Source organism: Castanea sativa, chromosome 6, assembly GCF_040712315.1.
Source record: "Castanea sativa cultivar Marrone di Chiusa Pesio chromosome 6, ASM4071231v1".
Classification (NCBI taxonomy): domain Eukaryota; kingdom Viridiplantae; phylum Streptophyta; class Magnoliopsida; order Fagales; family Fagaceae; genus Castanea; species Castanea sativa.
In genome coordinates this window covers 7,152,956-7,180,799 of record NC_134018.1, presented here as the reverse complement: position 1 = coordinate 7,180,799, position 27,844 = coordinate 7,152,956, and the positions used below count along the sequence as shown (strand labels likewise).

The 27,844-nt window shown below is 35.7% G+C and overlaps 2 protein-coding genes and 1 pseudogene across 2 annotated transcripts; 1 reads left to right on the top strand and 2 right to left on the bottom strand.

Moving 5' to 3' along the window:
- The first annotated feature begins 8 nt into the window (after nucleotides 1-8).
- Nucleotides 9-2,482, top strand: LOC142639368 (disease resistance protein RPM1-like; annotated as a pseudogene).
- A 695-nt stretch (nucleotides 2,483-3,177) lies between these two features.
- Nucleotides 3,178-3,849, bottom strand: LOC142639367 (uncharacterized). The gene has a single exon (XM_075813561.1). It carries the CDS (start codon nucleotides 3,847-3,849, stop codon nucleotides 3,178-3,180), a length of 672 nt encoding a protein of 223 aa, XP_075669676.1.
- Nucleotides 3,850-5,537: 1,688 nt separating this feature from the next.
- LOC142639366 (uncharacterized) lies at nucleotides 5,538-6,299 on the bottom strand. The gene has a single exon (XM_075813560.1). It carries the CDS (start codon nucleotides 6,297-6,299, stop codon nucleotides 5,538-5,540), a length of 762 nt encoding a protein of 253 aa, XP_075669675.1.
- Between the last annotated feature and the right edge of the window lie 21,545 nt (nucleotides 6,300-27,844).

The window sequence follows — 27,844 nt, the reverse complement described above, 5'->3', positions numbered from 1 at the left end:
AAATGAAAATGACATCCACTAGCATGCAAAACGTGCCAAAAACCAACGAGCTCAAGGTACTTAGAGAGAGAGGTGAAAGATTTGGCTTCAATAGCTTCGAGCAAGGGGGGCCAAGCAATGGTGCTAGACATGAGCCATGGCATGATCCTCGAGAGGCATCCCTTTTCATTGAGGACAATGAGCTTGTGGGCATTGAGGCCCCTAGAGATGAATTGATAGAGTTATTGGTAAAAGGACCATATAATTGCATGGTAATTTCGGTGGTTGGCATTGGCAGGCTTGGTAAGACCACACTTGTCAAAACAATGTATGACAATGAGCAGGTGGCACCACACTTTCATTGCATTGCTTGGATCACTGTCTCTCAATCCTATAATATGGAGGCAATATTGAGGAACATGATAAAAAATTTCTACAAGGCAAGGAATGAGTTTCCTCCTAAGGAAATTGACACTATGGAAGAAAGAGGGTTAATTAATGAAGTGAGGCAATTTTTGCTTGAGCAGAAGTATTTAGTAGTTTTTGATGATATATGGAATATAAATTTTTGGAGACATATATAACTTGCTTTACCAGATAACAACAAAGGTAGCAGAATAGTAATCACAACCCGAAGTGAGTGTTGCTCCCTCTAACAAAGAATGTCCATCTTATTATGTGTACAAGTTATCATCTTTGCCGTTAAAAAAAGCTTGGGAGCTATTTTGCAAGGTGTTCCAATGTGAAGGGGGGCATTGTCCCCTTGAGTTGGTATAATTTTCACGTAGCATAATTGCGAGATGTGAAGGGTTGCCATTAGCAATTGTGACTATCAGTGGTTTTTTGTCAACTAAAGACAAGGTTTCCTCTGAGTGGTGAAAATTTTTTGATAGCCTTAGTTCAAAGATGGAAACTAATCCTCATCTCCTAGGCATCACAAAGATTTTATCTCTTAGTTATCATGATCTACCCTTCAATCTCAAAGCTTGTTTCTTATCTTTTGGCATGTTTCCAGAGGATTATTCTATTAATTGTTTAGACTAATTCGCCTATGGATAGCTGGGGGTTTTGTAAAAGAAAAGCAAGAGATAACATTAGAAGAAGTTGCACAAGACTACTTGAACCAGTTTATTCGTAGAAGCTTAGTTTAAGTGGCACGAATTGATTTTATTGGTAGAACCAGCAGTTGTCGAGTTCATGATATGATTTGTGAGGTTATTCTTTCTAAGTCAGAGGAGTTGAATTTTCGTTTGGTGTCAATACAAAACTACTTAAGTTTTGAGAGAATTGCTCGACGTCTCTCAATTCGGAACAATATAAATACCCCTTTGGAGAGTATTACTAGTTCTCAAACTCATTTTATTCTCATATTGGGGGTAGACAAAGTGCCCAATTCTTTTCTTACTACTTGTTTTGCAAACTTCAAGCTCATGAAAACAATGGATTTTGAAGGTGCTCCTATTGATTTCATTCCTAAAGAAGTGGGAAACCTATTCCATCTAAGATACTTAAGCCTTAGAGATACAAAAGTACATATTCTTCCAAAGTCCATAGGTAAGCTGAAAAATCTAGAGACTTTGGATTTAAAATGTTCTCTTGTGTCTCAGCTACCAGTGGAGATTAGTGGTCTCCATAAGCTACGATATCTTGCGGCGTACACTGAAAATTATCATATTGAATTTGGTAGTGATTTTCGACGAGCTGTAAAGATACATAGTGGCATTCAATTTTTGCAATCCTTGGAGAAGCTTTTTAATATTGAAGCTAAGAACATTGCGCTTATTGAAGAATTGGGAAGTTTGGGCCAATTGAGAGAGCTGGAAATCTCTAAATTGAAGAGAGAAAATGGGATGGCGTTGTGCATTGTGGTGGAGAAAATGAGCCACCTTCGGTCATTGGATATCAGCGCAACAAACGAGGAAGAAGTTCTTGAATTGCAATCAATGTCTTCTCCTCTGCCCCTCCTAAACACTCTCCTCCTATTTGGGCGACTAGAAAAGTTGTCGGAATGGATTGCCAAACTCAAGAGTATTGTTAGAGTTGGTTTTCACTGGTCAAGATTAATGGATGATACATTGAAGGTCATTCAAGTTCTACCTAATTTGATGGAAATTTGGCTCTACAATGGATACGAAGGTGAGCAATTACATATTGAAGGAGGAGGCTTCCAAAACCTCAAGCTTCTAGGACTTCGAAATTTGAGCAGATTAAATAGATTGATAATAGACAAAGGTGCCCTGCCTCTTCTTGTAAAGCTTAGAATTGGACCTTGCCCACAGCTGAAGGAGATGCCCTCTGGCATACACCATCTGAAAAGCCTAAAATTTCTCGATTTCTATGAAATGCCGACAAAATTAGTGCTTAGTTTGCAACCAGATGAAGGCGTTGATTTTTGGAAAGTCAAGCATGTTCCCTTTGTTGTTTTTTGGTATAGGTGTCAGGGGAACGCTACAAAACCTACAAGCTCGGTGATCTAGAGTTGTTAGAGCGTCTGCGAAGGTAATTGAAGCAGTAAAGAACAAAAGTTCCCTCACCACTTTTGAGAAATTACAGGTATTTTCCTCTAAGCAATTATACTCTTATATTTATAGTATTACCAAAGGCTCAGACTTGCAGTAAACACTTTTTCCCTTCTTTTAACCTTTTGTTGCTGCACAATAAAAGATTCAAGCAGTGAGAGTGAGGAGGGAGATGATTGTGGTGCGCATGACTCATCATTTATGCCTTCATACGTATTAATTCTCTATAATCTGTATTTCTTTTTTGTGGTACTTGAATCTTATTTTTTTGGATTTTTTTTTTGGGTATAAACTTTTGGAAATTTTTGTGTGTGTGGCTATGTCATTTGCTTCTCTAGGTTGTTATTTTGTGTTTTGTTATTTGGGGTTTGCTTGTTTTTGGCTATTATCAACCTGGTAGTTGGGTTTCTTTAGTATTCAGATGATTTTGTATTGGGAATCTTTGTTCCTTTCTCTGTTCGTCTTAGAACTTGAATATGAAAAAAATTTCAATCCAAACTTTTACTTCTGATAAACATTTTCCTGTTTGATAAATATACTTAGTGGAGAAAGATTTGGGTGTTGGACTAACAGAGATATGACGTCTGTGGTTCAACTAAAGCCCAAGTGGTTAGAGGGGAGGTGGACCTTCCAACTTGCAGTCCTTTTTTTTTTTTTTTGATAGTGAATACTCAAAACTTCATTCAAAATGCTGTAAAAAAGATACATCATGAGCACACGCATGTGCCACTTGACTGGGGCAGTCCTCCAGCCATACAATCACGTCCTCAACATTTTGAGCATGTTGAGCCAACAGGTGGGCAGGGGCATTCCCCTGCCTTTTAATATGTAAAAAATCAAAGGTCCTAAAGCGTTGGGCTGTCCGTAGCACTCCATGGATGACGTTCAGAATGGAAGCTTTAGCCTCTCCAATACCACGAACGACATTGATTATCAACTGCGAATCACCTTCAAACACCACGTCCCTGAGCCCTACCTCCTTGGCAAATTCCATCCCGATCTCCAGGGCCTTCGCCTCCGTTTCTAGTGCATCGAGGGGTAACCGCAGCTTCCTAGACATGGCTGCTATCACATTACCTTCCTCGTCTCGCACAATGACCCCCACGCCGGACTGCTTAGATTTTGGGAATATTGCACCATCAACGTTTACCTTGAAGGAGCCCGGCGGTGGTGGCTTCCATGCAGCTCTGTTCTGGCTTTCTATTCTCGGTCTAATTAGCTTCTCCTTAGCTGATTGAAAATCTTCCAGGAGTTTCAGCGAGCTTCTCACTATTGTAAGCCCAGGGTGCCTCTTTCCTCCGTGTCGAACCTCGTTTCGGCTCCTCCAAATACCCAACAGATTGTGACCCATCGCTCCAACAGTCCCTGTTGGGCCTCCCAACTGCTCCGAAGTCTGCTAAAGGCGTCCACAAAACTCCAAGACTCCTGGATAGTGCACGGCAACGATAGCTTGCTTGCACTCCATACCTCTATTCCACAGCTGCAAAAACAGAGTATGTGCAAGGTTGTTTCTATCTGCTTACCACACGCTTCACATACATTATTGTCTGTGATCTTTCTACGGAAGAGAGAGTCTTTAGTGGGCAAGATACCGTTACATGCCTTCCAAGCAAAGTGCTTGATTTTGTTTGGCATGTTCATACTCCACACTCCCCACCAAATTCCATGCATTTTCGTCGGGTCCGAGCACCCAGCGTTACCACCCTCAGCCTAAAATTCCCTAACCAGCCTATATGCACTTCTAACGGTAAACTTGCCTTTCTTGTCCTCAGCCCATACCATTCAATCTTTTGCAGCTGACTCACTGATGGGGATACTAAGGATCGCCTCTGCATCCTGGTGTAGGAAGAGACCCCTCACCAGTTCTATATCCCACTCTCGTCCTTCAGCTTTCAGCAAATCCCTATCAAGTTTAATCTGGTTACCATGCCTTTCTGGGGTTACTACCTTGTACGTACTCCGGCTAGTGAGCCACTGATCTTGCCATATCCGTATATTATGACCATCACCTATTTGCCACCTCAAACCCCATTTGACTAGTTGTTGGGCAGCCATTATACTCCTCCAGGCAAAGGAAGCTTTCTTGCCTACGCTTAATCTCCACCATTTCCTCCACATTAAACTTGGTTTCCATGTGGAAAACCAAGGTGAGATCTTCTTCCAACACCGTTTTTTGAAGAGTGCCAACTGTCCGAGAGTTCCCAAACCCTCGATAGTTCCAGCATATAGCATTCATTGTTCCCGGCGGGGCTGCACTGCAGCCGCCGCCGATCCCATTGGTGTGGCCAACAACTTACCAAAAGCAACAACTTCCTTTTCAATCTTAGGTTTCTTCCCCCCCACCCCATTCTCCATAATTTCATCCAGGGGAGCCCGTGTCTTTCTTTTTAGCCCCGCATCAACCTCCTCCACCTCCATACTGGTTATCTCCTTCATGGCGTTACTCTTCTGCAAAATAGGCTTACCCACTGTCACGTTCTCCCTCTCAGTTTTATTTGCATGTGCATGCCGTTTTGCTCGGGTTGGGCTTTTGGCTTTTTTATTCCTACCTCGTTCAGTTGCAACTGGTATTTTAGCCCCAACTTGGAATAATTGTGGCTCCATCACATTAGGAATAAGATTTTTTAATGCAGCAGGCCCATCAACAGCCACAGTTCGGCCCAAAACACCAAGCGGCCCATTCCCAAGACCATGCGTTAAGTCTTCGTCTCCCCCGTCTTCAGTCTTGTTGGCTGACACCTTCACCTCGGATTCCAGATCCCGTGCCTTGAGAACCTTCTCCACGTTACATCCCGTGTTAGCTTTACCTGATATTTCGGCATCAAGCTCTCTCAGCTGCTCCTCGAAATCCGAATTTCCTTTTTCCTCGGTCAGCTTTTCCTTGATTCTCTCGCTTTCCAGGTTCCCACTTTCCCAGTTGGTCTCTGCTACTCCGTGGGGTTGACGGCGAGTAGCCGAGCCTGCCGTTTGCTGTCCAGGCTGCAGTTCGCTTTCCATCGGTACCGCACCCAACAGCCCAGTGCTTACTGTCTCTCCAGTTCACTGCCCAAGCACCACGTGCGATTTCTGTAGTCGGTCTGGGATGGCACGCAACCAGGGACCGTATTGCTTGTCCTCTGCCTTCATCAAACCTGCACTGCGGAGCCATTCTATGCACTTCTTCTCATCATGGTCTATTCGGCCATACAAATAGCAAAATACAGGTAAGCGCTCATACTTGAACTCAACCCACCGTGACTCTGACCCCCCCATCCGCACTATCCTTCCCCGGCTTAATGGTTGCGAGATATCCAGGGTTTCTCTAATCCTAAGATAAAAGCCCAGACTAAATCCTCTATCCCCTACATCCACCTTTTCTACCTTGCCCAAGCTTCCTCCAATACGTACCCCCGCCTCCTTTGTCTGACTCAGAGTTGGTAAGCCGTGAATCTGAACCCAAAAGGTGGCTTCTTGAAAGGTTAGAGTGGAGACAGACTCACCCACCTCTAGCTCATGCAGCAGGAGAATGTACTTGTCATCAAAGGACCACGGCCCTTGCAATAGGACCCTGTCCAAATCTTCCTTTTCTTGAAACACAAAGAGCACTCTATTCTCTCCCATGTCGCTGACCTCAAAGTCTCTCTTTCTCCTCCACACTGATCGTAATGCCCGACCTATTGCTTCTAAGTTCACTCTCCTTTTGGTACAGAACTTCCTAGCCAGCACCAAACCTTGGTCTACCCCTGGAAGGGCTAGATCAACTTCGCTTCCTTCCCTCGCCGAGAGTTTAAGGTTCGCACACTTGTTTGTGATAGCTTCCATTCGTACGTAGTATCTAGGTTCCACCGACGGGTCGGAGAAAAGAGTTGCCTAAGGGCAAAGAAGTTTCACCTCCAGACTTCAATGAAGCCTAGAGAGAAAATTATTAGAAGTGGTAGACAACTTGCAGTGTTTTTTAATATAAGGAAATGGTCCGAATCATTACTTCAACGTTTCAGTCTTTTTTATTATTTTTTGTCTTTCTTATACAGTGGCTTCTAACTAAAAAATTTCTGGTGTCACAACTAGCTTGAAACTAATCAGTCATTCTATAATGTTAGTATCAGAAAGTAATACTTGCCAATATTGGGCGCTATTTTTGGTAAATCAATGTGCAGCTTGTCCTAGGATTGCTATTGTAACATTGCTGTGAGATAAGTCTTAATTTTTACAATAGTATTGTTGTTGTAAGAGAAGTTTAAATTTTATAATTATCAGACAATTCTTTTATTTAACATTATTGTTCACATTACTAACTTTTTTATTATGATAGGTATTTCGCCCAAGGCCTGAGCCATAAAGTTGAGTTGCTTTCAAAGATAGTTTGTAAGTCTCCATTTCCCCCTTTCACATAATATAGATCCTTTATTTTTTTATTTTTTGGGTTCATACCAAATCACTTTTTTTGTTTATATTGCTATTTTTATACTTGTTAGGCTACAAGCATCAAAGTCGACATCTTAGAGGATTTTCAAATGCTAGATCAATTAAAATTCTTGCTCTTTAGTCGATCCGCCATACCAGCAGTGGTTGATTCTCCCCTGCATAGCTACCTTCATTGTTGTATGGTTGTAATAGTTTTAATTTCACTGTATCAAGTATATGAACCTCTTGAGAACATGATACATAGAGAGGGTTTGGATCCAGCTTATATTTGTTGCGTCCACGTTTTGTTTTTTTTTGTTTTTTTTGTTTTTTGTTTTTTTTTTTTCTGTTGCTGGGGACAAGTGCGCAATGCGTGCACAGTGTGCGCGTATTGTGCGCGTACTTTTTTAGCAATTTTTTTATTAAAAATGGGTCCCGCAGCACTATTCACACATTTAAAAATTATTTTGCTACCGTGTTTTCAGTTTTCAGTTTTCAGCAATAAGTTCTATCCAAACGGACCCATAATACGCAAAAGGGTGATGTTTTACTTGAATCGTACTTGATTGTCAGAGTGGTTTTAGTATGTCAATTATTGTCATGTATTTTGCTGATACATTCACATGTAATGGCTTTGATTTTAGGTAAAAATTCATTTTATTGACATTTGCCTATAAATTATGAAAGGTTAAACTATATGTGTATCGTTTTCTTATTCATCCAAAGAATAAAAAAACTTGGAAACTGTCAGAACAGGGTTCTTTGTTCTAATTGAGGAGTTTTTTCAACTGTCTTGAAAGATTAAAAAGTTGTATCTGGTGTGGTGTGATCACTGTTTTGTGTAGGCAGAGTTGTTGCCTAGTTTGTTGCAGGTTCTCTTTCGATGTTTGGTTGGTAAGTGTTGTTAGTTTGCTATGGCAATCCAACTTTTGCTGCTTGTTCCACTCATTTCAATTAGAGATGTCTCATCAAATTAGTTCTGCATATATAACATTTTTTATATATAGGGATGTGAGAATTTACTCTTTTCATTGACGAATGGTAAAGATTGTTCATTAAAATTTGACGAATTCTGAGGGAGTAAATTCATTTGTATTCAATTTATATTTTGGGTTGGCTTAATTCTGTGTCAAATTTGTTTGTATGTCAATTAAATATTTTGTATTGTGGGGTTATTTGTAATCGGGTAAAAGTTCTTGTGCTGAAGTTGCTGTTGTTGAGAAGAGCATTTCACTCACACGAGATGGACACATGGCTTCTGTTTCAAAAATCTGTTGGGACTATTTCACAAGACATTCGCAGGAGTTAGACATTGATTGTTGCTCATTTTATTGGACCAAACTAGACATATTGTCCAAATACCACCAACAAGGATCACCAATGTTGGAGCTTATCAACAGCTGTGTACCATCTTCGAGGCCTACAGTTTATTTACAAAACTTCTCTTACCCCCCCCCCCCCCCCCCCCCTCTTTACATGGAATAGAACATGGTGCAGAAAGGTTACCCCCAAAAATTATCTTCTTCCTCTAGAAATGCAATCACAACCGTCTCCCAGCCCGTTCAGTTATTTTCTTAAGTCACGACTCTACCTTCCAACAGTGTTCTCGTTGAAGTCTTCCAAGAACCCCCCATCTTACGAGGCAGCTTCAGGGCAAGGGCAAAGGGTTGTTGGGAGATCACTTTGGCAATTGCCTCCATAGATTTACCATACACATTACGATATACTATGAGGCTTTTTTATAGAATTGTACAATCTGCGAGGATACAAAAATCTCATGCTGATGGTTGAATTAATCTTGTATTGTTTACGTGTGCTTGCGTGACCTTAAGAAAAAGAGAAAACATTCCATCCGGATTTGGCATAAGCACACCATTTTACTCCCTCCAATCATAATATGACACATCAGTATTTCACAAACAATCAAAGGCACCAGCCACACACTATCACTTCTTAAAACCCAATTTCATAAAATAAAAATAAAAAATCACCCAAGCACGGCAGAACCACCCACATCTCACACTGTCGTTGGGAATGCTTCCGGAGCGTTGCAAGACAGTACAAAGCTGCCGGAGCCGCCGTTTCTGTGGTCAAATTAAGTGATACCCAAAACCCATCAAACCTAGTTACAAATGATGATTTGGCGTGGAGTCTCAACGGTGCTAGTCTGCTAGAGCATTTTTCAGATTTGTATGCTTTTTTTGGTAGATGTAGAAGAAGAGGTTGAAGTTGGGGCAAACTATAAGTCTTTAATGATATTGGAAGGAGTTGGACTTTTTTTTGGTTGTGTAAAGGAGTTTGTTCGCGTATTTGGTAGATCTGAAGGCAAAGTCTAAACTAATGAACAAAGAAAGCAAATGGAAAAGAGGAGAGTAATAGTGGGGCTGGGGTGGTCTTCCTTTTACGTTGGATCGGAGATTAGATTCTTTTTTTTAATTGATTTTTTTTACACTTTTACCTGTTTTGGTTGAGCCACCGGAGGTTTTGGAGTGTTTCACTTGGGTAAGAGCATCATCTGAATTCAACCACAAAAATGGTGGCTCCTGCCGCTTTTGCGGGTTTTAAGTAGTGATTGTCTGTTTTTTTTTTTTTTTTATGAATGAGTGAGTGTCTGTGTTAAGTGTATTTGATTACCTTGAGAAATACTGATGTAGCATGATGCAATTAGATGGTGTAAAATAATGGTTTTACACTAGGTCTAGACATAATTTGCACTCTAAGAAAAATATAAGACATAACAAGTCAAATTGACAAATATGAAGCCCTATTTCAAATATATGGCATGTCATGAAATGGACTTTTCTGTGATAGCACAAATAATATCATATGGTAATGGTAAGTGAAGGGAAATGCTTAGAAAATTTTTGTATGGTCTCAAAGGAAAAGGTAAGTAATTTGAAATCAAAGATTTTTGGCTCCAACAATGTGGCCCTTGAAACTCGAAAGCTCTTTGTGAGATGTTGGAAATGAGAAAAACTTGGAATTTGATAAGTATTCAGGGTTTCTCATACTTGAAGCGAGGAAAAGTGGATCACAATTTGACTTCATATAGTTGAAACAATTAAAATGAAACTTATTAGGTGGAAAGCTTAGCTGCTGTTCTTACTTGGGGAGCTCTTGCATTACCTAGTAGAACATGTAACGAGTTGGATGAGATTAATAGACAGTTTACATGGAGCTCTAATTGTGCAAAATAAAATAATAGTAATAACGAAGTTCTCTGTCCTTTTTTTTTTTTTTGGGAGGAGAGAATTAATTTTTATTTTTTGAATCTAACTATATATTGAGTGCCATGTAAAATTTATAATGACATGACACTTGATATATTTTTATATTTAAAATATTTAATTTGAACAATATAAAATGAATCCATTTTAGACCAATGGAAAGTTAAGAGACCAAAGAAAGGAAGCGAGGCATTGGTCTTTATTTAGCTACACCCAAAAACCTTGCTTCCATGGCCAAGTAGCGTGCATGTGGACCATTTGTTTAAACTTAGTGGGTTGCACTTCTTGATGGGCCTTAAATGATAACGGTCCTTTTTAATAAGGGGTAATAAATGGGCAGTAAGGAATGGCTCATTAGTGAACTTTGGGCCTAACATTTTGGGCCTTGGATCAGCAATTCCAATCCAGAAAAAAATTATCCATAGTCTTAGACCCCTCGGAAACTCATATAATTTTTCATTAGTTGGCAAATGAATTTATAAAGGCTCACATTAGTTGTTGCCATTTGGTGAAAAGATCAATTGTTTTTAATTGGACCCTATCATGTCTATATTTAATTGGACCTTTAATGTTTAAACTACTGTAATCATGATAAGATTATTAATTTCTGATCCTTTTAAATGTATATCGATTTCTAAAATGTTGGAGAGAACTTTTTGTTTTTCTCATTTATCCTTTTCCCTTTCATTGTAGCACCACACACTTGTTTACATACTTTGACATAATTTAGACATCTAACAAGCACAGATTGTATTGCTTTTCATTAAGTTTCAGTGATAGACATGGATGTAAGTGATACAACCTAATCATATATTGACACAAGTTGTGTCAAAGTACGTGGACAAGTGTGCATCGATAGAAGAATTGAAAGAATATCTAAAATAGGATTAATGCTTGTGTAACTTGAATGAAGGAAACTTGTTAGCCAATTTATCAAGATAATGACAACCCCACAAACCCAAAGACTTTGAAAATTCCCATTCATACTTTTCCCGCTCAATGCTCTGTTAAGTACATCATGACCACAATCTCCATTGCTCACCTACCTATCCCAATGGAAAAGAGCTGACTTTGTCTGTTGTAGCTTTATTCTTTAACCCCAGTCAAGGCTCCTAAACTAGACAAGTGCATTGGTCAAGACTTTTTCCTTGTTCATGTTTGGCAAACTACATAATAATAGAACTGGTTCAATTCTAACATAAGCTAAACCAATTGAACTGATTTTATTTTATCTATTTTTTCAAGAATTAAGTCAGAACCCATCTATATCTTTCTTTTCATCTCCCCACTACTTCTCCAACCTTTCGCCTTCTCATCTCCCCACTACCCTCCACATTAATATCATTCTGCATCTTTTCCTTCATCTTCCTCTATTTTTGTCTCTTCTTATTCACATCCTCTTACTATAAACTTGTCACTATCTCTTTTATTTTATGCATAGTTTTCCCTTACAAAAAAAGGTTCTCCCTCTCTCTCTCTCTCACACACACACAAAATTTTTGGGTGGATTTTTATTTTTTATTTTTCTTACATCTTCGCTATAGGTTGATAATTTTTTATATTCTTTAATCTACTTTACGTTAATGCAATTCAGTTTTGTTTTTTTAAAATTTTTTTTTCTCTCTTTGATTGTTAAATGTTATCCTATTGCATTATAAAGGATTAAATATAGCATATAAAAATATAATATTATTATACTACATAGCATGATTTGGATAATTTAATTTGGTAGTTATTGTAATTTGATAGCATGATTTTTATAGTGCTCAATTTAGATGTTAAACTATGAGACTTTAATAATTTTTGTTTATTTTTTAATCATTTGTGGTGGACAAAGTACTCTTAATAATTGTATTAGACTTACTCTATAATGCCATTTATTTAGAGAAAAGCAAAGGTTGACCAAACAAAAATTATTGGATGAGAAACAAATTTTATCTTTCGCAATTTTACTTTAATTATTATTATTATTATTATTATTATTATTATTATTTTATAACAATGCATATATAAAAATTTAATTCTTAGATTTTACTAATAATTGTTTATTTGATAATATGTTTTGGGTGGACGAAATTACAATTTCTAGAAAGAAAATAACCTTAGTAAATTATAAACAACATACTGTTTTCCTAATTGGTCCAATTAATCACAGTTAAGTTTTATTAATTTTTTAGTTACTTTTTTCAGTGTTTTGTATTATAGGCAAAAAAAAATAAGTTTGAGAAAGTTTGTTTAAAATTAAAAGAATAATTTCCAAATTTTATATTCTTTTTAATGATTCACAAAATGTTATAAATAACTTTTATTAAAAAATAAATATTTTCATTACCTTGCCTATTGAATTTTTGAGAAAAATTTTATTTTTTCTTTTTAGTAAGAAAAAAATTATTAAATTTATGATTTATGATTGTTCCTATATTACATTTATGATTATATTTATAATAAATAAAAATATAATTACAAAATACATTACTCTTTATTAAATTAGTTTAAATTGTATAAAAAAATTTAATAAAACCACCATAAAATAATTATCATGCGCAACGTGCAGGTTTGCGGGTAGTTTTAATTAACATGCGGTTCATGAAAAAAGCCAAAGTTAAAACTAGGTTTAGTGCGACTATATATGCCAAACCACTAAAATATGAAATTATGATTTTGGAGGGATTGTATTTGAAAAAAAAAAAAGGTTAAAATTATAACTATTTTGATATGTGAATATATCTATACCTATTTTGAACGAGTTTTTTGAAATAAATAGTCACCAAACTAAAAACAATTAAAACTAATTATATTGTTCTTAGCTGACCTTCTTCGTGATTTGCCAAGCACCCTCTTAGCCTTTGTTTGATTGAGATGATGACAGTGGCGGTTCTAGGAATTTTTTTAGGATAGTCACTAAGAAATTTAAATTATACAAAATCTAGTAAAGCGATAACTTGAATATTTGCTAAAGCTGTGAGTTGCTAAAAAAAGAAAAATTGTTACGACTGCAAAGCTAAAAAGATTCTAATTGTTGTCACTATAAAGAAATACTCACAACCACAATATTTTTCTTGGCTTCATTTTTTAAGGAAAAATGAAATTAGAGATTATTTTTATTGAATAGGTTGAACAAGCTACAAATTTGAATGATTAGCGATTTTTATCTTTTTGTTTTATAATAGGCTTTTTGTTGAATAATTTGTTCACTTGTTGTTGGTCTTGTCTAGTTTTTGTTTGGTTTATGTTTGTTGTTATTTCAGTTAATATTTATTGCCGTAATTTAAACTTTTTTTTAAATATAAAAGGGATTAAGGATTATGTTTAGGGGACAGAATTAATTTTAGAGTAATGCTATGTCTACAACATTTTTACAATAAATCTTATGCCAGGAGTTGTTATTAGTGGGTAAAAAAATAATATCAGTATTGGGCCCAAATTAGAATTAGTAATAACTTACCACATTGGATTTGTTGTAAAATTATTGTGAAAATGTTGTGAATGTAGCATTATTCTTATTTTTGTTGAATCCAAATTTTTGTAATTTTCAAGTCAGGTATTCAACATTTTTATTAGGATGATCACAATAGGTTAGTTTAGCATATAATATCTTTTAGGCAAGTGTATATATACTTTGTTTTTTTTTGCAAGTCAGGGTGGTCCTGTGACCACCTTGGCTTGCATGTGGAGCCACCAATGGATGAAAAGTGAAAAAATTATAAATGTTGAGAGGATAGAAAATATTTTAATTTTTTAACGTTCGTGTTTGGTTGGATTTGGAATGATGGAAAATAAATATAAACTTTTTTTATTTGGTTAAAAAGAAAAATTAGAAGACTGGAAAAATAGTTTGTATAAATTTGTTATTATGCTCCTATTACATAGCATACATAGGAAGTAAATTTTTTATGACGAAGTATTTATGAAGTAATTTTTATTTTTTGGTTAACTGGATAATATATTAGCAATGAAGAAATTACAAAGTTATGTTACTGATACCACAACACCTTAAATATATAGTGAAAGTTCAATATGTATATAAAACACCTATGAACGTTTAGACCCCCAAATTACAAATTACCAATTCAAGCTTAATATCAAACAAAGTATGTGTGGAAAATGAACGTAAGCTTATAACAGAATTGATAAACAATCTACACCAAATAAAATCACATCCACAACAGAGATTAAATAGCAAAGATTAAGGGAAGAGAGATGCAAAGACAAGGACAACACAACGATGTGTTATTGAAGAGGAAACCGAAGCCCTCAACGTAAAACCTGTCCGCCACCCTCCAAGCGGTCAATAATCCACTAAAGAATGTAGTTGGGATACATGAATAGCATGAGACCCTCCAAGCCTAATCTACCTAGTGTACCTAAGCCCTCCAAGCTCCTACTCCAATGAGGTTGCGCCGAACCTATTTCTTCTTTAGTGTACCGAATTCCACTATAGCCCATAGTATCAACTAATATGAAATTGGTCATTTCCTAAACTGCTTCTCAAAGCACCAAACAGCCTTCTCACAGATATGGGTATGGTGAGAAAATGTTTTGGTAATGTACCTTTTAAGGATGTAACAATGGAGAGAAAGAGAGTAGAGGAATTTGAAGAGTCTCTATGTGAAGATTGTGAATGAGTCAATCTTGTTTTTCTCTAGGGTTTCTCTCTCAAAATATTCTCTGGAAGCTCTCTACATTTAGTGGGTATAGGGGGTATTTATACTGAAGAGAGAAAGGAATGCGAAGAGTCAGTTTTTCCAAAACAGAGCTGTCTGGCGACTTGGCCTCGCGACTTGACTGAGTTGCGAGTTCAAGCCACGAGCAAACAAAATGGCCAGACTGGACTTTTTGTCCTGTAGTGCTCCAGCTGACGTGACTGTTCATCTTCTTTGCATGCTTCACTCGTGTGCATCATCTGGCAGCTTGCAAGCCGCGAGATCCAGCCGCGAGTCCCTGCTTCACTGTACAATCTTGAGCATTTCTTCACACTCTCTTACACACTACCCTTACATGAATCCCACCTAAATACAGGGTTTCTAAGTGCTGAATTACAAGCAAATTGGTATGGAATAAAGCCAACAAAATGGTTGATAAATTTCAACCTTACATATAGTTTCCATGGCATCTAACCTAATAAAATTCAAAATAAAGGCAAGAGGGTGAACAAAAGTCTTTTAGAAGCTCAGCCCCATTTGTCGTTAGAGCATCTAGCTTCTCTAAAGCAATGCATTGCCTAGCCAAACTTGTTACCAAGTAGGGTATTAAAATGGTTGAATCTATGTGTGAATTGCTTAAATAGAATCACGTTCTGGGTCCATAGATTTAAATGGGCCAATCCTGCTTTACATGAAAAGGTAGCAATCTAAAACAATGCATCATTAAATAAGTAATTTGACACATTATAAAAGCTACACATCCCAATTATTACATTATTTAAACTTTTTTTTTTCTCTCTGTTAGGGGTAGTTATTGGATACTCCTAGAGTATCATAAATGCATACTCCTCCCTCTTACATAATTGTAGGTCTCACTAATTAAATTCATAATGAGACACACAATTCATATGAGAGTGAAAAGTACGAATTTATTGTACTCCCGGAGTATTCAATAATTTCCCCACTATTAGAACCATTGGTGGCTACCTAACCGTTTAGGACCTAAGGGGGAAAAAACAAAAGGAATATGACAAAGATAGACGTGTTGGTGGCACTGGCACACAAAAGTAAAATAATGAGGACAAGATTTGCTTTTTGTTAATAAGGCTGCATTTGTTTTGGGTGTAAATGATTTCCAGAAAATATTTTACACCCAGTAGCATGTTTGGGTGTACAGGAATAACTTTGACAGTAAAATAATGCTTTTGACCTAGAAAATGATTTACATTTCTATTTTACCTTTAAATCATTTCCGGACTCATAGACACCCAAAGAGAGAGAGAGAAAGAGTGAGAAGAGATAGTAGAGAGAGGGAGCTAGATCGCGCCCCAACTCGCGCTGGCGAGATCGTGCCTTCGAGAAGACGTCAGCGAGATCACGCCTTTGAGAAGATGCCGGCGAGATCACGCCTTCGAGATCCCTCCTTCAAGATTGCGCTGGCGAGATCACGCTTCAAGATCGCACCGACGAGATCACGCCGTCAAGATCTCGTGGCCGAGATCGTCCCGCCGAGATCTAGCCGCATACAGCCTACCGCCGCTTGATTTTTGAACCGGGTCTAATGTTGCTACCGCCCTTTAGATCGCCTCGTCCTCCTCTGGGTCAGATCATCTCCTGTCGACCTTGTCGTCCGCCACTCGTTGATATGCGTTCTCTCTTTGATCTCTAATTTTGTTGTTGTTGTAGTGGTGTCGGTGGTGGTGTTTTGGTGGTTTTTGTGTTGTGTGGTGGTTGGTTTTGTGTGGATAGTAGTGGATTTTCTATGGGTGCTGGTGGTGGTGGATTTTCCGATATAAAATTTGTTTGGAAGATAAGAAAATGGCTGAGAAAATGTAAAAGACTAGTAGAAAATTTGCATTTTCAAAATGTTACCAAATACTTGAAATTATTTTCTAATATACTTTTTAAAATACAACCAAACACTAGAAATTATTTTCCTTTTCTGAAAATATTTTCACCCGAAATTATTTTACACCTGAAAATGCTTTTACACTAAAACAAACGCAGCTTAAGTCCAATTTTCCTCCCTCTTTCTCCTCATATTTGGGAATTATTGGTTAGTCCAGGGGTCACTCCTTTTCACCCCTTCGATATAGAGTTATTATAAACAAAATTAAAAAAAAAAAAAAAATACACCCTAACTTTCTTGACAGTAGTTCTTGTAAGACAATCTCAACTCTCTTGCCTCCCTATCCCTACGAATCTCCATAACCAGAATTTTCTTAGCAGTATCCAAGCCTTTCATATCAAACTCTTTGTGTAACAAAAACGTTAGCCTATCAACCTTACACATGCTCTTAGCAGCAATTAACATATCATTCACATATAGTTGAAAATATAAGAACCATCATCAATCATTCTAACATACATGCAACAATCATACTCACAATAATGGGTATAAACAATCTGAATCATAAGGAATCAACCTCTTGTACCATTGTCTAGTTTCAGCTTAAGATTCTATTTATTTGTAAGGCACCAGGACATGTATCGGCTCTCCAATTTCAACCTTATACCCCGTAATCGATTTCTCTTCCATTACATAATACGTAACCTTGTCTTTTAGACATAACAAGACTGTAGTCATCGCCTTGGTATTGAAATCTACCCATTCGCCATCTATTATTTTCTCCAATTTTTTTTTTTTTTTCCTGTAGAAAGTATTCACCAAACCTTGTTGTACCAACAAATCTTTAAAAGAGAGAGAAAGAATCAACACAAGGAATTTACATGATTTGACAGCGTGCTTACGTTGACAAACGGCAATAGGGATAAAGTTTTATTATAAAATAGGGAGATTACAACAATAGCATGAGATCACTCTCAAAACACCCAAGCCCCAAATACACCCTAACTTTCTCTCACTCAAAACCTCTCTTTATCTTTTAGTACATATGGCTGCTAGGTTAAGAGGACTAGTGAAATTTCCATTCAGGTGTGCCCACACACCTTTTGTGTGTGTGTGTATGTGTGTGTGTGTGTGTGTTTTTTTTTTTTTTTTGGGTGTGTGTGTAATACAAAGTATATTCACTTAGATAGCATGACCTGCTTTAGTTGAAGAGGCAATTCAAGCCACACACAAACGTGCCATGTAACAAATATTACAAATCTTTTTTTTTTTTAGATACACAAATATTAAAAACCTAAAAGGGTATTTAAAGTAATGTCATTTAATATTTTGAATGATGTGGCACTTTATAAACTATCAAATCCAAAGAATAAAATCTTAGATCTAAACCCCACCAAAAAAAAAAATGCCAATAGACCAAGGCCAAGACCGAGACCATTTCTTCTTTTTCCAAAAAAAAATAAAAATAAAAAAAAATTAAAAAAGAAAGAAAGAAAAGAAAGTAAGGGACCGAAACCCTTTCTTTCTTCTTGACCCTATGGGACGACTAAATATATTAGTGCAATTGATAGATAAATTAAATGAAAGAAAAGAAAAACTACAAGTACGGGACCCATTCCACCTAGTGTTGTTGACATATGACTCAAGATCTTCAATTAAATAGTTATAATAATACGTACCTTAATTAATCAAGATATTTAACTTTGAAAAGTTCCGGTCTAAATCCCGTCGACTAAGTTATGTGGAATAAAGTCAAGTTTATTAGTTAAACGAATAAGAATATGATTTCAATTCAAAGTTAATTGTGCCGTGGGTTCCAATTTATTCAATTGGTTGGTCTCTTCTATTTTAGATTTGACCAACACAATCTTACTGCTTGCAACTTTAGGGACCACCTCAAAAATTTCATAGAAACTTGATTGTGTCAATATTATGGCTTCAACTTGATTGCCAATCTTCAGCAATACTGATCTTCATATTTTCTTTTGGTATCTCCAGTATACAGTTTGAATTCCAAGTCATGAGTTGGCTTAATGGGCAGATTAAAATTCATAATTCGCAAAACTCAATTAATCAAGACTTTGTTGTGTGAGACACAAATCGATTGATTGAAGGTGTGTCAAGTATGTTTAAAGAAGACAGTAATTTCTCTTTTCTTGAGTTGATTTTGATACTTTGTCTTTGTCTTGAAAATACAAATATTTAATACACAAGACTTACAATTTGTTCATGAGTTGCAATTTGCAAACACTAAACAGGTATAGGGCCTATAGGCATAACAATTTCCCTCTTCAACACTCCATGTAAAAACCCCAATTACAAAATTAAAACCCATATAAAAATGATAATTTGAAGATTACAAATGAAATGAAATAAACTAAACTAAGTGTAAACAAACACAACCAGTCTCCACAATGTGAAACCATTCCCACTAACATTGGCGCAATTTTGGAATATTCTACTATGATTGAAAGATGAATGATTTCACACACTTTTTTAAAAGGCCAAGGAGAAAACAAAGTGAATGGTTACTTTAGTGGATCACCTTTAGAGTATTCCCGTCCACTTATGCAACAATATATATATATATATATATATATATATATATATATATATAACCACTTTTAGAATACACCTTACATCTCATTCTTTATTTTGGGATACATCACATTAAAATAATCTTACTTTAATTCTACATGAAAGAGAATAAAATAATAAAAAACTTTACACAATACCACAATGGTTAATTGGTTATGTAAATATACATAATCATTGTAACAAGTTGTAAAAATTTATGCAAAATGCCTCACTGGATATGGAGTATTGATACATTTTGCATTTTTATGGGTTTTACATTAAACCAAAGAGAATGCTTGTAAGTAGAAACAAAAGTTGATATTGATACCACTTGTTGGGATAAATACAGTTTATGTGTGAATTAAATTTAATATAATTCCAAGCTACCGAGAACACACAAAATTAGTTGGAAAAGAAAACCCTTCAGCAGAGGGAAAAATCATGTGGCAAATATGATCAATTTACTAGAATAAAATTGAGATTACAATAGTTAAACCCAAAACTTGAGTTTACAATAATTTGAGAAAACGCACAACAATACCTTTCTAGAACAAATTTAATTTCACCACAAAAAAAAGAAAAAGAAAAAAGAAGTTAGTAAAAGAAGGCAATAAGATCTTCCACTCTAAACCCAAAGAACCCTCTTAGTCCTACTCACTTGCATGTGTCCTGAACCAAAAATAAAAAATAAAAAAAATAAAAATCACTCTTTTATGCCATGATCACCTATTTCTAATTGAAGTAGGATTTCTTCGAAGCTTTCATTCCTTATGGGACAATATATGTACTTTTTTTGTTGTTGAGAAAAACAATAATTATATATATGTACCTTGATGTAATATTAAGTAATACATTTGCTATGCACTATCCACTAGTCATATATTCAAATGCTCTGGAAAATCCCGTAATTGCTTCGAATGTATATTATAATGATTTTGAAATGGAATTAGCAGATCATATGGAAGTTCTGGGCCCCACCAAGTCTTCCTTAAGGACTTGGAAAAGTTTTATTTGTGAGAATAATAATCCTAACAGAAAAACATTCTCTCAATAAAAATAAAAATAAAAGTGCTATGAGTACTTTACTAAAACTTACAAACAAATATGTTAGTATTGCTAATCACAAATAAACAATTCAAATATTCATTTATAAGGCAGTTAAATCTTATCAATCACATTCATTTAATTTTTAAGTATTATGTAGTACAACTGCTAGTACTTGGCATTTTCCAACGTTCTTGTTTGGGAAAAATGAGGCGAGCCACAAAGCTCAGTTCTGAAACTTTCTGCAAAAGACAAGCAGTTGAACAAAAACAAGGGTCTTCTCATTAGATATTGGGGTTGGTATCCAACCCCCCTCTTCTAAAGGAGAGTTCTTAATTTGAATTGTCGTGGGCTTTGGGATCCCACAGGCAGTTCATGAGCTTTGTTGTTTGGCGGGGGAGGAAGATCCCCAAGGCTATTCTTATGAGGGAAGCTCTTTTGTTCTGTCAGGCAAACTATTTCTTTAACATTATTGTGGAAAGCACGTTCAATGAATTGGTGGATTTGCTGACTTTGACTAGATTTTGCCTTTGGAAGTTGCTTGGATTAGAAAATGTTTTTATTCTGTATCATTTGTTAGTGTTCCTTTACAATGTAATTGAGTAACTCTAACTCTTGCTAGTGCCACAAAAGAGATTTAACATTACTGTGGAAAGCACGTTTAATGAATTGGTGGATTTGCTGAATTCAACTAGATTTTGCCTTGGAAAGTTGCGTGGAGGCTATTGTTTGGTTAGAAAAATGCTCTCCTTTCTTTTTTCCATTTCACAACTTGATCTTGAATAAATAAAGTTTACTATTGTTTCATTAGTTAATACCACAATTAAATAAATAAAGTTTTGAACACCTCACCACTTTTGACAGAGATAACACCTTGGGGAGCCATTAACTAAGTAGTTAATGTAACATATAGGGACATCATCTAACTCAAAAGACCTAAATCTATTGAGTTTTGCCCCAATTATATTATATTAACTACTCCCTCTTATTATACTTATTTAGTGTGAGACTTTACTTATAAGTGTATTCCCAATATAATCAAAATATTCAACTGTGCCTATTGCAAAGTAGGAGCCCATTCTTTTCGTGAGGGCATATGATTACAGTTAGTTGGGGAAAACATCTTAAAAGAGAATAATAGAAATCAAGCAGAATTTTCACCAAATCATAATTTACTTGTTGTCATTAATAAATAAATAAAATCACCATCTGACACGGTAAAAAGAACAACTTTATGTAATTTTCAGAAGGGGAAAAAAAAGAACTTTAATTATTAAATCTACTAATGTAATATTGGTTATGATTAATTTAGCAGGTGGAGAACATACTTTCAAAAGTCTATAACAATTATGTAGATACTCATTGTTAGAATTCATATTAGTACGTTCACTCTCAACAACCACTAACATTGACCCACTGTTGAATATTCCACAGTGATTGAAAGATGACAGGTTTCACAGACTTTCTCAAGTAAAAAATATTTGAGAGACACAGGAGAATACAAAATGAACGGTATGGATAACTTCAGAGAGTTAAAAAAAAAAAAATGTAGGACCATTTTTTGTCTTCCACTAGAAAGGACATTATTTATATATTGCTATATTCACAGAGCAATTGAAGGAGAAATTACATATTGCTATTCCTTCTCCCCAAAGCCATCATCTTTAGCCATGGATGCGATTACTTGTAAAGAAAAATACACTAAAAGTATTTTGAAATGTAAGATCTCATGCTCTTTTCCAAGATTAGCATAGACATGTATTTCTTTACGTGGAGAATAATTAACATACATTCATGAGCAGGTTGAAGTTGTTGCTTTGTCTACATAAGAAAAAAAAAACAAGTGCTATTTTAAACGACATCAAGTGCAGTTTCAAGAGCAGGTACTATTTTGTTTTGATGCCTTTTATTGAGATTACTCCAAAATGAGTTATTCTATTTGATTTGTTCTTTAGCTTGTGATATGTGCCTATTTTGTTACTAATTTTTATTGAGACGGAATTGCATAATTTTTTTCAATAATCTGATTTAAAAATGATCAAAAACACCAGGACGTTGAATTTTTCTTACACCCTTCGGCTTATTGTATCATTAATTGTTACATTCAAAACTCTTCCTTACTCAATTTAGTGGGCACCTTATGATAGCATCACTTGTAATGGGCAAAGTTAGCTACTGAATAAAAATAAGGAGAAATTATTATTTTGTTGCCTATATTTTGGGTCATTTTCAATTTGGTCTCTACTTTTTCCCAACAATCAATTTAGTCTTGTTATTGTTAACTTATAGTTAAGTTAGTCCTTGCCGTCTTCTTAGTGACAAAAAACACCTACATGTCAAACAAATTCCACACTTGGCACACTTGAAGGTTACTTGATTACTAAAATAATAATAAATAATTTTAATTGACATTAAAAAAATACCATGTCAGTATTTGAATGAAAACAAAACCAAAAAAATTAGAACAAGTTTGGTAACCATTTTTGTTTTTTTTTTTTGGTTTTCAAAAGCTTCTTTTTTAGGAAAAAAAACAGTTTTATCGTGTTTTTCAAAATTGAAAAGACGTTTGGTTAGTTTTGTTGGGTTAAAGATTGACTCTAAATTAATTAATCCAATAAAAAATCATTTAATCGTGTCTCTCTAAAATCCAAAAATTCTCTCTCCTTTGAACCAGAACCTCATTCATCATCACCACCACCACTATGACCCAACCCAAAACACCAAATCCAATAAAAATCGCCACTGTGACACAACTCCAAAAAAAACACCAAACCACCGTTGCATCCCAAAATTCACCAACCACCTAAATCACACAAAAAACTAACCAAAATTCACCAAAATTGTCATAAATCCACCAAACCCATAACACCACCAAGAAAAACACCAAACCACTGTTGTCGATATGACCTAACTACCCAAAGAACTTTTAGCATTGGTGAGGAGGATAGTGCAACCAATCTAGGGAGAAGAGAAAGGGTTGAGAAGAATGGATAAGATGAAGGAAAGGAGAGAAAAAAGAGAGAGGTTGGTGCTGATCTGAGGAGTCAAAGAGAGAGGGCGGCACTAATTTGAGGAGAGAGTGTGCTAAGAAAAGACGAGAAGATGAAGAGGGAGAGGAAGGGAAAAAGGGCTGGTCTGTTTTGTATCTGAACTTGAAGAGAGATAGAGAATAAAAAATAAGGTTAGAGAAAAGAGAGGCGTGGAAGGAGAGAGACAAAAAAATAAAAAATAAAAACAAATATATTGGCTACGATGTCATTCTACTAATAGAATTGGACTGTAGCAATTTTACTCAAAATGTTTGTATGTTTTGGAATCCTAGTGCATGAATTCCAAGTTGGGCCTACTCATCATTGGCTAAAACAAAATTTATTATTAAGTTTTCCAGTAGATTGATAGGTCGAGAGGTGTCGAGTTAAGTATCAAGATTCATTTATTCTCAATAGATCAACAAGCATCAAGAAGTCTTTAGTCTTCGAAGCATACCACTTGTTGATGATCTTAAATACTAAGACTTAAATACATATAAGGTGCGTTTTATCACGTGTTTGTCAACATACATAAATACAACCCTAACAAGTTCAAAACAACACAAAATTGAGTGAGCATTTCTTGAGCCTATTAACTACATGATGAACCATTTTTTCCCTTAATCGATAATTTTTTTTTTTTGAATTTCAAATACACGTTTGTATACAACAGGTACAAACACATGCTGCAAAAGTAAAACAGGCCCACTAAACACATAGACATTGTATTTTTTAAACACAACCAAAACCTAAACACGAGATATAACCCCATAGCATAGGTCATAATGAGCTAGTCTCCACTTCCTATGTAAAACACATTGAAGCTCACATTGAAAGTGGGTTTCTGGTGGCCCACACATAGTTTGATGGTTGGTTCAACAATGGTGGTGTGACAGAGAGGATCTTGTGGATGAGGATGATGGTAAGGAGTAGGGTTGTGCAAAATAACCGTTTAACCTGCCAACCTACCCAATCTGGACCAACCAGACCCAACCCATGCAGATCCAATAAGTGAGGTAGGTTGGGTTGGGCAGGTTAGATAGATGATTTAGTTAGGTTGAATAGCAAGTTGAGATATTTCTAACCCGCCTGACTACATATATATATATATATATATATATATATATATATATATATGTATATATAATTTGTCATGTCATAAAACTCTACTTTACATACACATTCACTTTATTTCTATCATCTCTCTTTCATTTTATTTTTTCATTTTCACATTTCTCTTCCCTAATAAACTTCATCTACTCTCTCTAAGATTTTGTTATTATTCTTACTCTATGTACAAGTCTAATTTCATATTTTGAGATGTTCTATTTATTTATTTTTATTTTTTTAAATTTGGTGGAGCCAAAAATTATCCAATTTAATTGAAATAATTTAATTTAGTCAATTAAATTTGCCAACCCACCCAACCCGCTCAACTTGTTGAATTAAGACCATTTAAGATTTTCAACCAACCCACCAGATTTATAGATTGGTGGGTCAGTGGTAGATTGAAATTTTCCTAACCCGCCATTGACGGGTTGGTTAAAAATATTTCCCTCCACCCACCCAACTCAACCCGTGCACACCCCTAAAATGGAAGAAAAGATAGTGGTGGGTTTGAGCACATGTTTCAGATTTTTTGGGTGTGCTTTGTTTTTTTATTTTATTTTATATTTATTTTATTTATATTTTTTTAGCCAAGATTCAAAGCCTAGACCTTATTTTTATTTTTTGTCCATTTTGAGTTACCAAACATGTCTTTTGGTCTAGAAAATAAAAGTGGTTTTTGAAAATAGATTGAAAGCTCAAATGTAAAACATTATTGCTTGTTTAGACCCCCAATTTTAAACAAACAACTAGATTGCTTTTACCCTACTTAACTAGGTGTGGTATAAGAGTAACTGTAACGCAATAAGGCTAGAACTACTCTATAGCATATGCAAATACAATAAACAATAAATGTAAAGCACAAAGAGTAAGGGAAGAGAGATGTAAACACAAGATAACACTAAGATGTGTTATCAAAGAGGAAACCAAAGTACTTGGCAAAAAACCTCTTTGTGGCTGTCCAAGCCGAATCAATCCAGTAGTGAATAAAGTTGGAGTACGAGGATATCAAAAAGACCCTCTAAGTCTAATCTACCCAATGTAATTGAACCCTCCAAGTTTTAGCTACCAACGGACTTCACCGAGCCATGTCTTCACCAGTTATTTGGATCTCCCAATTAGCTTTAAATTGCATCTACCAATCAATGGCTTCTTCCAATACTTTCCACACGCACCAAAATTTAGATTGGGTGAGGTAAGTGCTTGGGCTAAGAACCTCTCAAGGATTTGTAATTGGATAGGTGGGAGTAGAGGAAAATTAAGAGAAATTGTGTAGATGATTGTGGGTTTACAATCTCTAACTCTCAAGTGTATTGCTAGGGTTTTCTCTCTAAAAAGTCTCCTTACAATTTCATTGATAATATGGGCTTATATAGTGTGTGCAAAAAAAATGAGGAAAGCTTTCTTTAAAATCATCCAGGTAGAGAGTTTTACGGGTCACTTGCGAGTTGGCCAAGTCGTGAAGTGACTCATGAAAACCAGCCTGGCATAATTCTGTTCAGCTTCCAAGCATGTGTTCTCACGTGGCCTTTCGTGGGTTGTCCATTTTCGAGCTAGTTGTGAACTTCACTGTCTTCACAATTCTTCACAAAACTCTTACACTCAACCCTTACATTAAATCCCACAAACATACATGGAAATGATTGAACAAAATACAATCAATTTTGACACTTAAAGCCAACAAAAACACAGTTGTAAATTACAACTTTACAATCTCCCCCTTTGGCTATTCCATGACAAAACCTCTAAACATACTCTAGATTTAAAATGTGAGTTTGGGAATAGAGGTAAAACTTACTCACCTAAATCTAAAATCTATGAAGAATTTGTATCATATATACTTGTAACCTGAAACACTTGCAAATAACAAATAACTTCATCAAGCTTGAGACAAGTAGAAATCAAGGCATGTATATAGAACAAGGAAAATGCGATCAAGTAAAACCAATTGAAATATAAACATAAATTATAGCTTGATCAAACACGAATAGTCATTAAGAAAAGACTACAATAAACATTTATCGAGTAAATGAACATCCGGAGATGCAAGCAATTAAGTGCAATGCAAACACTAATTGCATGTCCAATAACAAGCATATGATGCAATAAAGAAACTAAAGCAAGAAGGCAATAGATAAACTAAATGCATTATAAGGGTTATAAAAACCAAGTACAAAAGTACTAAAATAAGCAGAGTTTTAAACTAAAGCAAGGTAAATAAAAACTACGAAATGAAATATACTACTCCCATTCAAATTGTACTCCCCCTCAAGCTAACATTACTCCCCCTTTATTATCGGAATGGCCAAAGTTGCTAGTTTGAGCTTCCAACTTGGATTTGAGAAGAGAGAGTTGTGATTTGCTCTTAGAGGTAGGTGAACTGACTTCTAGAGTAGGCACAATGCTCATCCAATGTCCTTTGCAAAACGTCTTGAGATCTTTGAAGGTGATCCAATTTGTCAAGAAGCAAATCGAGGTAGTTGAGAGCCTGAGCTCGTGCCTGAAGCTGAGCCTGTGGCTGTCCCTAAGGCTAAGCCTGTAAAGGTGAAGCTTGCATGTCATCCGAACAAAGAGTAAAGTTATCAATCTCTTCATCAGTATTGCTGATAGGCCAAGAATGTATTGACCCTTTGTGATAAATTAACCAATTAATTAGCCAAGTGAATTAATTAAGTTAATAAACATGCAATACACATGGTAGCACAAACAAATCACTAACTAAGTTAAATGCAGCGGAAAAGAAAGTTGACACGGTAATTTGTTTACAAATGGGGAAAACCTGCAAGGAAAAAACCACATTAGGTGATTTTAAGGTCACCACTCCCGAGAATCCACTATTATCACAACAAGCGGTTACAAGTAAAGGAATTCCAGTACCTTATACTAACCTACAGTTGAACCTTTATTCTAATACATAATTGGACTTATTCTGTAGTGACAATCTCTCATTTTCAATGCACGTCTCCCAATGTGTGACTTACCAATCAATGCGTGGATCTCAATACATGGCTTATTCCTTTGCACGTATCTAAGTGTGTGACTAACCATCAACTTGAGAAAGATGTTGGCTGCAAAGTTTTTCAGCTCATCAACACGATAAAGATCACAAAGCTCCTTGGTTACAAAACCCATTGGCATACAAACGCAACAACTTCTTCAAGAGAAAGATGAATTAGGGCAAATTCTGTCTCCAGTCACAATTTTCATGAACCAAACTTTGCCTCACACTCGTGCTACCTTTGACGGCCCTTAAAATAATCTTTATATATGTTTAGGATTGTGATAAAAGAAAGTCAAAACAAGTATACACAGATATGTGTGAAATCAAATCTGAAAAACTGATTTTTGTAAATTTTAATAGATAGGTTATCTATTAAGTAGCAGTTGAGCATCGGGCTGAAAATCCCTTTTAAACCTTGATAGATACTATCTGTCGAGCCAACTGTCGAGTTTTAAAATCCAACACTTCTTCACTTGTCTCTTGGAC